General features: G+C 37.4%; 5 protein-coding genes across 5 annotated transcripts; 2 read left to right on the plus strand and 3 right to left on the minus strand.

The window, feature by feature from the left end:
• The first annotated feature begins 100 nt into the window (after positions 1-100).
• LOC111486216 (transcription factor bHLH117-like) lies at positions 101-6946 on the plus strand. The gene is made up of 2 exons (XM_023133264.1): positions 101-910; positions 6838-6946. The coding sequence occupies exon 1, from the start codon at positions 384-386 to the stop codon at positions 858-860; it is 477 nt and encodes a 158-aa protein (XP_022989032.1). The 5' UTR covers positions 101-383; the 3' UTR covers positions 861-910; positions 6838-6946.
• LOC111486038 (STOREKEEPER protein-like) lies at positions 2411-4023 on the minus strand. Its single transcript, XM_023133038.1, has one exon. The coding sequence runs from the start codon at positions 3795-3797 to the stop codon at positions 2586-2588; it is 1212 nt and encodes a 403-aa protein (XP_022988806.1). The 5' UTR covers positions 3798-4023; the 3' UTR covers positions 2411-2585.
• LOC111485976 (beta-amylase-like) lies at positions 5231-8079 on the minus strand. Its single transcript, XM_023132958.1, has 8 exons — positions 7560-8079; positions 7344-7415; positions 6857-7255; positions 6548-6712; positions 6210-6473; positions 5915-6124; positions 5558-5797; positions 5231-5477 (listed from the first exon to the last, which is right to left on the minus strand). The coding sequence occupies exons 1-8, from the start codon at positions 7773-7775 to the stop codon at positions 5283-5285; spliced, it is 1761 nt and encodes a 586-aa protein (XP_022988726.1). The 5' UTR covers positions 7776-8079; the 3' UTR covers positions 5231-5282.
• An 838-nt stretch (positions 8080-8917) lies between these two features.
• Positions 8918-9394, plus strand: LOC111486559 (sulfated surface glycoprotein 185-like). The gene has a single exon (XM_023133734.1). The coding sequence runs from the start codon at positions 8918-8920 to the stop codon at positions 9392-9394; it is 477 nt and encodes a 158-aa protein (XP_022989502.1).
• Positions 9395-12167: 2773 nt separating this feature from the next.
• LOC111486124 (cysteine-rich repeat secretory protein 38-like) lies at positions 12168-13155 on the minus strand. Its single transcript, XM_023133144.1, has one exon. The coding sequence runs from the start codon at positions 13143-13145 to the stop codon at positions 12390-12392; it is 756 nt and encodes a 251-aa protein (XP_022988912.1). The 5' UTR covers positions 13146-13155; the 3' UTR covers positions 12168-12389.
• Positions 13156-14633: the final 1478 nt, after the last annotated feature.

The following is a 14633-nucleotide window of genomic DNA, read 5'->3' on the forward strand; positions in this document are numbered from 1 at the left end:
TCTGCTGGAGACGATGGTTCCACCAATGTCTGGGATGATGCTTGCTTCAACGCCATGTTTTCCGGCGTAAGTCTTCAGTCGTTTCTCGCCGGTAGTAATCAGAACCATTGTCCTTGTTGTTGCCGTCTCTGTTCGGAGGAGGCTACATTTCCGATGCTCTTACTTTCCCCGATGCTTCAACGTCGTTGTACCCTCAGCCGAGCTCTAACTTCGTTGCTGAAAGTATTGAATCATCCGAGCCGACGAATGTGTATGAACAAACGGCGTTTGTTTTTCATGCTTCGACGTCGTTTCCTCACTTGCCGGACCTGCGTTCTTTGGGGCAATGTTCGTCGTCGTTTAACAAGCGTGCTCGAGTCGATTCTGTGTGGAATCCGTTGCAGATGGTGGAGCCGATGATGCGAGAGTGTGAGGTAAGTAGCTCCGCTGCTGTGTCTCCTACTGTTCAAATTCCTCGCAGCGCATTAACTCGACAGCGTCGGCAGAAATTGAGCGACAAGACGCGTTGCTTGCAGAAGCTACTGCCGTGGGACAAGAAGATGGATATCTCTACAATGCTTGAAGAAGCGTTTAAGTACGTCAAGTTCCTTCAGGCGCAACTCCTTGCTCTTCAATCCATGCCTTGCGAGTCGGCCATTTCTACTAATTCGAATCATCACATAAGCGGCGTGTTTGGTGGATTGGAGAGGCTGAGCAGAAACCAATTATTGCAAGTTTTGGTTAACTCGCCGGTCGTTCAGACGATGCTTTGTTCGCAGAGTTGTTGCGTTTTCTCGGCAGAACAGTTGGGGCTTATCCAGAAGATCGCAGAGAAAAGAGTTCTTCTGCAGCAGATCTCAACGTTCCGACACAAGCCCTAGGTTTCCGATCAATTTCCGCCGTTGGGTTATTCAGCAAGGCGGCGCGTCGGGTACTACAATTTTATTTCTCTTTACGTGTTTCCATTTTGGGTCATTACAAAGCATGATCCATTGTTTTTCTTTATATAATTTTGCCAATCATTATGAAGATAGGTAGATCATTTTGCACTGGTCTATAGGAACTTGCTTAAATCCTTGGTTTGCTTGATTTCAATGCTTGGCTATGTTTAAGAACTGTTGAAACTGCAGAACTGTGAACTTCATTGGAAAACAATAATCTGAGTGCAATCCCTACAAAAATTGTGTTAGATTATGTAGAGACAAACATTGGGACTCTGGGTTCGCTAATAATGTGGAGTATCATCATAAATGGGGAATCCCAATAACCATTTGGACATCTAGTTTTGATCATGATGAAGCTTTATTACAGAGTGATTTGATCATGATTGGGGACAATTCAGTTTATAATGAACGATGAGCAATTCTGATCTTTTGAGAATCCCACGACTTAGAAGGCAATGTATGTACCAAAGTTTTCATTAAAGAAGATCCAAACCCACAAGCTAGGACTTCTCACAGCAATAATGTAGGATTATATGTGGAGAAGAGGGGCTTGGTAAAAGCCTTGTGGTGACAATGGTACACAAGTAATCTATAACACTTTTCTATGGAATTGGAGATCAAGTGAGGACTATGCTAATGGTTGATCTAAAAAGTATATAGATCCAAAGGAAGATTAGAGAAGGCAAAAAGCAATTACCTATCATACACAAATCTTGATTGCATCTGATAAGTTGTAATGCATCAACAAAAACTCTACGTTTGTGAGATAAAAATTGTTGAGGATTGTTGGCAGGAAGTCCCATGTTGGTTAACCATGGGAATGATCATGGATTTATAAGGAATACATTTTCATGGGTACGAGGTGTTTTGGGGAAACCAAAAGCAAAGTCATGAGAGCTTATACTCAAAATGGACAATATCATACCACTGTGGAGGTCCGTGACTCCTAACATAGCATCAGAGTCGTGCCCTTAATTTAACCATACTAATTGAACCCTCAAGTGTCGAATAAAGAAGTTGTAATCCTTAAAGACGTAGTCAAAAGTGACTCGACTGGTGTACTTTGTTTGAGGCTGTTCAAGGGCTCTATAGACCTTAGAAGAGACTCTATGGTGTACGAGAGTTCCACCTTTGCTAATTAAGGGAATGCTTATGAATTTATGAGTAAGAAATACATCTCCATTGGTATGAGACTTTTTGGGGAAACTAAAAGCAATGTAATAGCGGGTTTTGATTCCTAACAAAAACTAAAAGCTTCGTGATATTGAAGAAGGAGAGAATAGAATATACAGAAGTAATCTCATTATGCAGTGATCAAATATTAAATAATGAAATTCTAGGCATTTGAAAAACATATCTCAAATACTATGAATATTCTCCTTGTGGTCATCAAAGAATGGAGGCTACTTTTCCATTCCATTGCTGTCAGTAAGCCAAAAACTAGGAATCAGAATGAACCAGACAAGCTGAGGAAATAAAGAGATGTATGTAAAAACACCCGAAAAGGAATATCTTCTATTAAATATTAAATCTCAGAAAAATATAGTAGCAACTGTTCCTAGTCATTGTAGACAGGTATACTCCAAAATGCTCATGGTTAAATGAATTTCAGAGCAGAAAAAAATTTACTCAAGAAAGTATTTGTTACTACCTTGATTAGCTTTAGCTAGCTGCTCTCCTTGCCTTCCCCATTGAATCCAATATTAGTTTACATTGTTCCCTAACTAATTCAACCTTCTTCAGATACAATTCCACTTCACTCTCTCCCAATTTCCTCCATTTTTCATCCAATTCCTTTGCCTTTTCACTGCCAATTGATGGCATTCTTTCTCTTAGAAGCCGCATTAACCCTTCTGAACAGAACTTATCATTCTCCACCATGATCGAAGCTTTCAGCCATGGAAATTCAGATAGAAACTCCTCTGGCAAAATCTTACTCTCAACATGCAAAGCCTCTTTCTTTGCTGCTTCCATATCTACTCTCGGCGAGCTTATAGACACTGAATTGCTAGCTTTCACACTTTGTTTCCTTGGTTTCTTTTTCGCTTCATTGCCCCAGATTTTCTTTGACAGCACAAAGGATTTATGTTCATGTTGCTTCAAAAATACAGGGTCGTCCCCATTCCTTCCCTTCTCCGAGTTGTTTCTGTACTTCTTCTTCAACCTCCTGACTTTATCAATCAATTGATTCTTAGACACATCAACGCTTAGATTCTTCTTTATGAACTCAAGAAATTGGCTCATATCAGCATAAGGATCAGACCCCTTTTCCAATTGAAAATCAATCATGCCCTGTAATATAGAAATCTCATCATCCTCACTCCAAAGCCTGTTAATCCCAGACCCAGAAACTTTCTTTCCTTCTTCAATATCTTCGCCATTGATTACCCTCTTGATCTTCTTCTTGTTCAACTCATTCCCATGAAAGTTATTCTCAATCTGCCGCTTCGACCCAGAACCAACAGGCTTGACAATAGCACAATCAATACTCGATTTGTGAGAACCCTTCTTAGGTTTAGAAGACCCAAAAGCCGATTTTCTAAGAATCGATTTGATGGTGAAAGCAGAAGCACTCGGGGAGGATTGGGTTTTCTCAGAATCGGAATCTGAGACGAACCCAAAATCTTTTTCAGGAGATTTTTCACGTTTTGATACGATAGGAGAAGGGATTGCATGTTCTTCGTCTTCCTCTTCTTCTTCATCTTCTTCGTCTTCTTCATCTTCATAGGTTTGTTCTTCGTTTTCATCCTCAGAGTTCTGCATTAGATTATTGATTTCTGGATCTTCTCCAAGAGTTTCGAAACCGGATTCTTCTTCTGCATCAGAGACGGCATGAGCCGATGGTAGATCATCGATGAGCCGCTTTGGTGCCATTGGAATCGATTTGGAAAAAAAGGAATAGTAAGAGGTCTGGTTTTGGGAAGAGCGGGCGTTAGAAATTTAATTTATAGGGTTGGAATAGGGTTTTTGATCTGTTGGAGTATCATGACGTGGCAGACAGTTATTGGTGGGACCCTTTTATTCCTAAAGAGACAAGGTTACGTGACAGGCAAGAATAGGACAAAAATTTCGCATTTATTTACGCACGTGAATAATAAAAATATTTCATATTATATTATATTATAAATGGAACTTTATTGTTGCTAAAAAGATAAGCTGAATTAGCTGATTAACATTTTAAAATAAATAAGTAAACTAAATAACTAAAATTCTTTAAAAATAAGTAATTAAAAGGAGAGAGAAACTGGAGAAAAAAGAACTCTCTTGTTATTAGTTAAAACATTTATAAAATTCTCGAAAATAAATTGAAAAATAAAAGAAAATATATAAATAGTTAAAAGTCTATGAATTGTTATTTTATTTTCTTTTCTTAAAAGATTATTCAATTGTTCTTATTATCCGTGCCTTCTAGAAATTAACAAATTAAATGTAATACTAAATTATATGTTCTGTTGCCACTCTTACAATAATAAATTATATGTGATTAGAAATCCTCCTAAGAAACCTAAATATGATCATAAAATATAAACTAACTTCTTGACTTTTAGTATAAAGGACTTCAAACCATTGTTTATTTATTTTATTGATTCAAAGTCAAAGTCAAAAACTTTATTTATACGAATGTGAAATCAAGCTCGTTCTTTCTCGTTCTAAGGAATTTATGACATTCTCTTAAAAGATTAAATAGCTTGTGTTTCTGCATGTGTAAGTGTGATAAATAACCGTCCCACTTAGTGTTGAGGTTTAAGGTTTTTCTTAATTATATTGCAATTATGAGTTTAAATATTTGTTATTTATTGTTACACGAATAGTTCATTTGAAATAGGCTAAACTAGTATAAGACGAAGGGTTGCTTTTGGATGGAGTATTAGAACGGAAAAATTCATTAGATAATGAACTATTGGATCTAAGCCATCTCCGGTAATGAATCAGGAATTCTAAGTGTCTCTCTTGTATATTCTTGATAAACCGGTATTTATATATAAATGTAGGACGATCTATTTGGGGAGTAAGCAGCTTCTTTAACATTTGTTCGTCTGCAATGAAAATAAGCAGCTTCTTTAACATTTGTTCGTCTGCAATGAATTCTCAAAGTTATAAGCTTCGACTTAATAATATTATTAATGTTGCTTTTATTATTTTGAAGTTCTTTTAAGTCTTGAAGTTGTTAGATCTAGAATAATTTAATTCTTTTTCCCTAGAATACTAGTTCAATTTAATAGGATGTTGATGTAGATTCCGGTGATTATTACTTAAAAATGGTTTCATATATTTTATACAATAGCAGGAGGAACAAATACATGATCTCTCCAGTAAAGTTTGGTGCATCCCCACGGTCACTTCTGTTTGGTTCTTATTTCACTTAAATATGTATAGTATTCTATTAAAGACATCCACCAAAGGACCACCGATTGGAGTATCAGTTTCCTTATCCCATGGGAATGCCTCCAATGGATCCTTTGCTTCTAAAAGTGCTTCCATCGAAATTTTTTCTCTCGACTGTTTTAGTGGGACAACAGCGCAGTTATAGTCCTTTGGGTTGGGGCAGTAACCCTGCTAAGCACAAAAGACAACCCAGCTGAGTGCGAAAGCAGAAAGGAGGAATTTGATAGCTTTCTGGAATAATTCTTTACCTGATCAGCATGCATTTTCATCACAAAGCTCTTGAATATATTGAAATTTCTTTTCTGCAGGAGTTTGTCACAAAGTCGAAGGTATGTCACTCCAAACATCTTATGCTTCGGTTGACCCTCTTTGTTGATTCCATTTGGTCTAGCATTCAAAAGAATTTGATTGTAAGCTGCGTGGTCATACCTTGGTAGTGCATTCTCTCCTGCTACTACAATGCCTTCTCTCCAACCTCCACTTAGAACCTGTTGGAGAAATTTGAATAAATTGTCACTTTGCTTTAAGAGCAACTTACTCGAATCATTCCTATAATTTGGGATCAATTTCTTGATCTTTCTTGTATGAACTTGATTATACTTTACCTGCTGAACTAGTTCCTCAGGTCCACTTCTAGCTTTTGATATATGCTCATAATTCCTCATCTCTAGACATGTAAAATTCAAAATTGCATGGTGCCTTGATAGCATTCTTGCTATAGGTCGATATCCATCTCTAGTTTTCAAGTTGTAATATCCTGATGTTAGCTCTGCTGCGTGGTTTTCTGTATGATACCACCAGTGGATCCCAGCTACCTGTTTTTATGAGAAGACAGACAATATCTTGTGCTTGTTTCTATAATGACAAAGATCTAGAAAAATATTTGCTTTGTAGACGTACTTTGGCTGCTAATTTAACTTTACAACCAACGAAAATCCGGTTTGCTTCTTCAAGTATCTGATCACCATGGCTCAATAACTTGTTGGAATACCATGTCAAGAAGAACTTTCCCTTATCAGATTGGTAAGTGCCATTTGATCTGAAGAACTCTGTAGATTCAGGGATGTCATTGTAAGTTCCTGCATTATCTGGAAGTTCCCATTCAGGGTGTCCTGCAGTTGCTGCAGCCTCTTTGAATTCCATTTTGAGATATTTGTCATAGCACTATAAAAGAAAAATAGTTGAAACCAAAACACAGGGAAGTCTCCTTGAAAAAAATGCTCCATATCTAGTCTTACCTGGAATTCTCCAATACCAGGAAATACCCATCCCTGATTTTCTACATATGAAGGATACCTCAACTCCCCTGCGGGGCCAAGCCCCACTTCAATGTCTACTATAAGACCATCTTCTAAATAATCCAACATGTTTTCTCTAAAGCTCTTCATGTAATCCCTGTATATCTGTGGAGATCCATCATGTGAAATTATATAAAGAACGAAGTAAAATATGTGTCAGTACTAATTGATCTGATTACCGTGACAATTTTGAGTTTCTTTTTGTGTTAATGAATTTGTTTTTCTGTCAGGCAGTTGCAAGGAACTGACCTCCACAGCAGTTCGCCCATGAAAGAGAGGCTGGTTATCGACTCCGAGAGTGAGGTACTCCTGGTTCCTGGTTCCCGAGCGGTTTGTGTAAAAGATGTGAGGATTTGAATCTCCAACTTTGAGAATCCAGCTGGGAAGTGGAATATTGACAGAATCTCCCACATTCCCTCCACATTGGTGGAAAGACATTATAGTCTGAAGTTTCAGACCACATCCTTGAATTATCTTAAACAAGCTTCTATATGCAGTCCAATCATACTGATTTGGCCCTTTGGATTCTACAATCCCCCACCAAACATCAATCATTACGCCATCCACGCCTGCTTCTTGTAGTTGTTCGAGTTGTTTCGTTATCCCATCTCTGTCTTCCAGTTCATTATCAGTTGTAATAACTCCCAACTGGTGTTATGAAAATAAGAAGAATGATAAACTAAACTTGTTTGACTCTGATGAATGCCGAGTATACTGGATTCTGTATGCAACTTACTGGAAGCATCACATAAACTGGCACATAGTTCTTTATCAGCCTTTCATCGTTGTCAGGACTGCTTCTCGATGCCTGCACAAAAGAAAAGTTCCATGGAAAACTGCCAAGGTATTTTGTGACTCTCAATGTGTTGTTTTGAAGCTTTTGTTACGGCCTTCTATGTCACAAATTCAGGTACCTGATACATGAAAGATTTACAGGCTGGAACGTAGTTACCTCGGGTTCTATTGTAGTCGCCTTGAACGCCGAAATCCGATGATTGATCCTTGATGCAATAGACCAACATGGGAGAGACCAGTTGAGTTCTAGCTTCTTGCCTTGCGCTTTACATTTATATCTACCTTGAACATATCCACTGCATGGTACTATTCTCTCTATGATTCCACTATGCATTTGGCACACAACACTTATCATGATTGTTTCTGAAGCCATTTCCTTCTATTGCTTACTACTACTATTATAACAGATAGGAAGTGAGAGAACATGAATGCACACATAAAAGCAGGTTAGGATAACGATTGAACTAGTGAAACACAATCCATACACGTTCTTCTCCATTACAGAAATGAAAATGTCTTGTAGTTTGTTCATGTCCAAGTCCATGATTGTTAAAAGATGAGGAAGATGTGGGAGCGCTTTGATGCTTTATTGGTTGTCGTCTTGTTGAGACTAGCACAAGCCAGGCAAGTCAGGCTCAGATTTTGATGCTTTGATAGTTACCACTTGGAATGATGTGAGATCCTACATCAATTAAAGAGAAGAACGAGTATCTGTTTGAGAGTGGATTGTGAGATCCCACATCGTTAGAGAGGAGAATGAAACATTATTAATAAGGGTATGGAAGCCTCTCTTGAAAGGGAAAGCCCAAGAAGGACAATATCTGCGCTAGCAGTGGGCTTGGACCGTTACATATGGTATCAAAGTCAAACACGGGGCGGTGTACCAGGGAGGACGATGAGCCCCTCAAAGGGGTGGACACTGGGTGGTTTGCCAACAAAGACATTGAGCTCCTGAAGGGGGTGGACAACGAGCGGTGTGCTAACAAGGACTCTGAGCCCCTGAATGAGGTGTGTGCCAGCAAGGACACTGAGCCTAAAAAGGGGTGCAAAAGAAACATTTTTTTTTTTTAAGGGTTATGAAAATCTCTCACGGGCCGAAAAGAACAATATCTAAACAATATTTGTACATGGTGGGCTCGAGCGTACAAATGACTCCATGGTGGGCGGTGGTGCAATAACAAACAAAATCCCTTTTCATTTTTTACCTATAAAGTCTAAATGGAGCTTTCTCGAAGTCCAATTCCACAGGATTTTACCTTACATCATTGGTGTCCCACTTCACCTTATGGGTATGGTCTTCATGTGGATCCGATCCCATTCCAAGTTACAACTCAGTAAAAAGCCCAGTCCAGTTCCTCTCTCTCTCTCTCTCTCTCTCTCTCTTCATCTTGCTCATCTTCTTCAACCGCCATGAGAAAAAGACGAAAAGGAGCCAAATCTCAAATCTTTTTCTACTGAAGCAACGATCTCTGTGTTTTTTTTGAAATCTGAGCTTTTGAAGTCTGGAAATAAAAAATGTGTTATGTGGGTAAAGCTACAAAGATCTTCATCTTCATTGTCACCATTTTGGTGGTTCTTGGCCTTGTTCTAGCCTTTGGAGTCTTCCGCCACAGCCTCCAAAAACCCCACAAGTGCCTCAGAGATTCCTGTTTTTCTCCTCCAACCGCCTTCCCCAACCCCAATTCCGTCCCTTCCGGCAGCGCCGCCTCCAATCAGCCGCAGAACCCACCAAAACCACCGGATTCCAATCCTAACCCACCACCCCAAAATCCATTTCCGGCTTCTCCGCCTCCGCCTGACGTTGCTTCTCCACCTCCGCCTGCTACCATCCCAACTCCCTTACCACCACCGCCCCCGCAATCCCAATCTCCGCCTCCTCCAGAAACCGCAGCGGCGGCGCCGTTAACTCCGCCCAGTACAACATCGGTGAGTCCGGATCCAATGGAAGCTCAGCTGCGATCCTCGATTCCTAAGACCACTAAGAAGTTCTGAGATAGATTTATTAATTGATTTAGCTCATTTATAGCTTTCCTGATTTTTTTTCCCCTGAATTCTTAGATGGGTTTGTAGAGAATGGGAGTGATATGTAAATCGTTATAGATTTCGAGTCCAAGTTTCGACGGACTTTCAGTTCCATTTTACTGAATTTTCTCAGAAAAGCAGAGGAATCAGCGGTGATATTTTGTTCTCTTTTCCGTTCCCTTTTTTAGTGCATCAGTTTCACAGCTCATCATTGATCATTGTCGTCTACAGTGTTTACACTACTCCCAATGATATCATCGCTGTTATTTGTTTGGCCAAATTTCTCTTCAGCCATAAAACAAAAAAGGTGAGATTCGAACCTATAACCAGTTCTAAGAAATTGAGTTGAGATGTTTAGTTGATGAGTTTCAATGGTCCAACTGAAAAGCTTAATGGGTTCTCTCTCTCTGCAATGTCTGAATGATTTTCAGACAAATTTGATGTCTTTGGTACAACAAAACTTTCTTTTTAGATCATACGGGTAGACGAATTACAGATGGAAACTATATATTTTATCTGGTAAATTTAATGTAGTTTCAATTATCTTGATTGACAGTGTATATTTTAATTGGTTAAATTATATTTGACTTTGTTGACGCCTTTTTAATCAATTTCTGTGGTCTTAAAGTTGAATACAAACCGAAAATGTTTGTCTAACCCTGTGCAATAGGTGGCCACAAAGACGTTTTGATAGTCATTGACCAAAGCTTATAAGGTATATGCCCTACCAGCTAAATGACAGAGGCTAAATTTGGAGGGTACATGTGTGGGGGAGGTACTCTGCCAACTGTGCACAATAATAAGGTTTGAAATTTCTAAACTAGTGTTAGATTTCATATGGGAGGGTAAGATATTGTTATATTTGGGCTTTCCCTTTCGAGTTTTCTCTCAAGGTGTTAAAACATGTCTGCTAGCGATGGGTTTAGGTTTTTACAAATAGTATGAGAGGTAAATATTGGTCGGTATGACAGCAAGGATGCTGGGCTCCAAGGGGGTGGATTGTTAGATGTCACGTCGGTTGGTGAGGAAAATGAAGCATTCCTTAAAAGGGTGCATAACCCTCCCTTAACGGACGTGTTTTAAAACTTTGAGGAAAAGTCTGGAAAGAAAAGTCCAAAAAAGACAATATCGATTAGCAGGAGGTTTTGACTATTACAATCAGTGACAAGAGACTAGTGACCAAATTCCTACGGGCTTTTGCAATAGAGAGCAGTAAATTTCTTTATTAGTTCAACCGTTAGAATGATAGAAGACAATCACGTGGGAATCGTGGTGTGTGGGATCAAAGTTGATCAAACTTCGACAAAAAAGTTACAACTCCCACCGACCACTCTTCCTCCAACTTCAGCTCCATTTGCACACCAATATGGAAGCTCAACAATGGCATCATTAAGTAAGTTCTTTACTTGGTTTATAAACGACGTTGGATCATCCACCTCTTGGACGTCCTCAAGTAGAATCTAAACCCTCCATTTTGGTTCTTCCCACATAATTTGGCATGGAACTATTTCAAGAGGCCCAAATCGTACCATATGTTGGAGTCTTTCTTGTAACCAAACCGATGTTGGATCTCTTGTCCAGTGGTGAGATGTCCGTGCGACATAGAACTAGGCCATTAACTTGGTTTTGTCAACCTTCGCCCTTGTCGAGCTAAGGTCGAAGCTAGAGGATGGGACACTATTGGTCAAGTAGTTATAAGTTGGAAGTGTAGATGTTATTCATGTTGATTATTGACTTAGCCCATTAAACCACTTAGGATTATTTGTTTGGTATTGGAATATTTCAAGTGACAAAAATCATATCTCCTTTTTTACGAGTACGTCATTGTTGGATCACTTATCTAGTTGTGGTGATGCAGTTCTCGTAATGGGTAGGTGAACTGTCACCACTGTTGACTTGATTAAGGTCAACGAGTGTGTATAGTCAAATAATGGAGTTGAAATTGTTGCCTTTAATAATTGATGTCCCTGGTAATGTCGAATAGGTATCATTTTCATGAATTAATAAGACCTCTATAATTTTTTTAGTTGTGTTAGTGTTGATGCCAATCAAGTTCAAATCGAGATGAGTCAACCTTCTAGAAGAAAATTAAAAAATATCAGTATTCTTAATTTTTGTATTAATAAAAAAAAATGGTTGAATGTAATCACCACAGTATATAGATATCATTCAAAAACTAAAGTTATGAGTCGAATCATACGACTTTCCAATATAGCCCAATAGCCAACCGATACGTGTCTGATCCCAAGCCAGAAGCATATCGAGGTTAAGGCAATTGGGTGACGTAAAGGTCTCGTTTTAATTAATTGTCTCCACCTGCTTCCATTACTAACATCCCACTTGTTTAAAAAAATTATTCGATAAAACTACCACATGGTTGGATGTACAAGAGAGAAAATGGTAAGAGTATTTTGTTTATGTATACAATATTTAGGTAACAAATATATATTTTTTTATCTATATCCAACGATAAAACACCGGTCTTTGTGATGAATCGTCCTCCATGGCCTTCTCGAATTTGACCTGACTTGGAGGCGGTGGCATGACCACACATTGCCATACGCAAGGGTTCTACAATTGGATTCTTTGAGGAATCTCGGCATCCTCCGTCCCTCAGGACCAACAAAGGATAGTACATGAATATTCACTTGTTGTCCATCGACTATGCCTTTCGACCTGATCTTAGGCCCTGACTCACCCTCAAGTTTTCACGGCATTAGATTCTCACAAATGTTTGATTTTGTACAAAAATGACATTACTTATTGCAAGCGTTAACCTCGATTCACTTGTTCATCAATTCAACTTCCTTTTCTACACCTGTGTTAGACATATAAGAGAAACAGTCATGCCGAGTACATAAAATATAGCTTAAACCAAACGACTTTCGAACTAATAACTCTCGTCGTCATTTCAATACAACGTTACAAACTATATAGTAACTTTAATTCTTTCAAAATACACCATTTATTTCTGCTCATCAACAATAGGATAAAGTTCATATCTAAAATTACAGCTCCCTCCAACAACTCTTCCACCAATTCTACCATCACAACACCTCGAAAGCTCCCCAACAGCATCACTAAGACACTTCTTACAAGCAGCAACAGACAAATCCCTCGAACATTGAACCAAACCATACAACCTTTTCTTAAACGCCTCAATTTCCCTGTCTCCAACCACATAAAGCTTAGGAGTTCCTCCAACTTTCTGAACCAAATCCGACAGCAAACCCATAACTTCTTCATTAAACACCGTCACATTACTCTCCACACTTTGAACATTCACCAAAGAGAACTTGTTCCTATTATCAATCCTCCCAAAGAATTGGGCGTTCGAGTACTTCAACTGACAATAATCGAACCATATCGCAGCTCCTTTGCTTAGCGGGCATCGAACTTTGAGCTCGTCGGTGCCCGTGACAATGCAATTCTTGCAATCAGCAGGCGACACGTCGCCGCGGCAGAGACCGAGCCCATTGACTTGGGTTTGTGGGTCTTTGCCAATGGAGGCTTGGGCGTAGCCGGAAGGAGGGGCTTTGGAGGCTAATTGGGCGAAGGCTTGGTTCAAATTGGAAGCGTAGGAGCTGTTGGCTGTGTAGTTGTCAAAACTTATGCAAATATGATTCAGAAACGCACTGTCAGTTACAATGTCTTCGCCGAAGGCCGATGGGGAGAGGAGAATGAGAGCAAAGAGGAAAATGGTTGATTTTGAAGGCTTCATCGCTTTGGTCAAAGATGAGCTTAAATGGAATGGGTTTTGTTGTTCATATATATATATAAAGGAATCGTTGAATTTTCTTTTTCAGACGACACAATTGGTGGTGGAGAATTCTTACGATAATATCTAATTAAAAAATTTGATAACTCGAAAAATGGATCTAACTTAACCCAACTTGAACTATTTGAGTTGGATTATGAACTTATTTCAATTATTGATTAGTCGTGGTTCGCTAATGGTTTTGTAAACTAAAATTGGTTGAACAGAAACCATTCAAATTTATTCGTTAACTCCTCTTAAAAATAATTTTTAACTAATTTGGGAGGTAATTTTTTTAGTTTTATTTTTATTTTTGTTTTAAATTTAATAATCAAACAAAAAAAAAAATCACACATTTAGAAAAAGAAAAAGAAAAAATTATTGGTGTAGTGGGTCAATAATGGAGCCGAAATTTTTTACTTTTTCTTTTATAATGAAATTGTTGACTTTGACTTAATTGTTGTCACAATTATAATCAAAGGGTTTTTTTTTTCTATAAAATAAATTAAGGGTAATAAAGAAAATTTTAAAAGAATAGTATTTTTAGAATAATATATTATTTAAAATTCACAATTTTAATTTTTTTATTTTAATACATCATTTAATCTTTAAATACGAAATAAAATCAAAATTAACCAACCTATTCAACATTTTAAAATACATCTAAAAATAAAATTGAAATTTTAAAAATTTATTAGACAAAGTTTAAAAATCTATTAGAAATAAAATTTAAAATTAAAATTTTTAAGTTTAATGGTATTATAAAAATAAAATTAAAAAAACTCTAAAAATTATGTTTATTCTTTTCAAAACTCCATATTACCATAGAAAAATTATTAGAATATTTGACAAAAAAAAAAATATATATAAATATTTCTTAAATATTCACCAAAATTTAAATATATTTTTAAAAAACGATTATGAGTTACGTGTACATAATACGTGGACTAGGCCCACCAATATTGTACATTTGAATATGAACACGTCACCAGCATGTCACGTGACTCTACCATAAAAAATAATATAATTAATTAATGGAGGAGGGTGAGTAACGTGGCCAAAACATATTTTCCGCCTCTTCTTATCCTATCCATAAATAAATAAATAAAAGTCAGTGGGCCCCACATATTTGGATATTTGCAAATTGACCCCAAAAAGCCTCTTTTTGCAAAAACCTTTCATTTTTGGCCATACAAATTTCGAATATTAAACACCTAAAAAAAATTATTTGTTTTATTATTAAATTATTCAATTTTAAAATATCTAGTTGAATTAAAATATTTTATTTTAATTCGATATATATTTAACTTTAGTCTATATATTTTTAATATTATTAAAAAAGAAATTGATTTTTATAATCATTTTGATTAAATTTCTAGTAAGCACGTAAAATTATTATTATTTTGTCACATAATTCAAAATATACTTCAAAATAACAATAAACTAATTTTA

The sequence above is a fragment of the Cucurbita maxima genome, unplaced genomic scaffold (assembly GCF_002738345.1).
Source record: "Cucurbita maxima cultivar Rimu unplaced genomic scaffold, Cmax_1.0 Cma_Scf00011, whole genome shotgun sequence".
Classification (NCBI taxonomy): domain Eukaryota; kingdom Viridiplantae; phylum Streptophyta; class Magnoliopsida; order Cucurbitales; family Cucurbitaceae; genus Cucurbita; species Cucurbita maxima.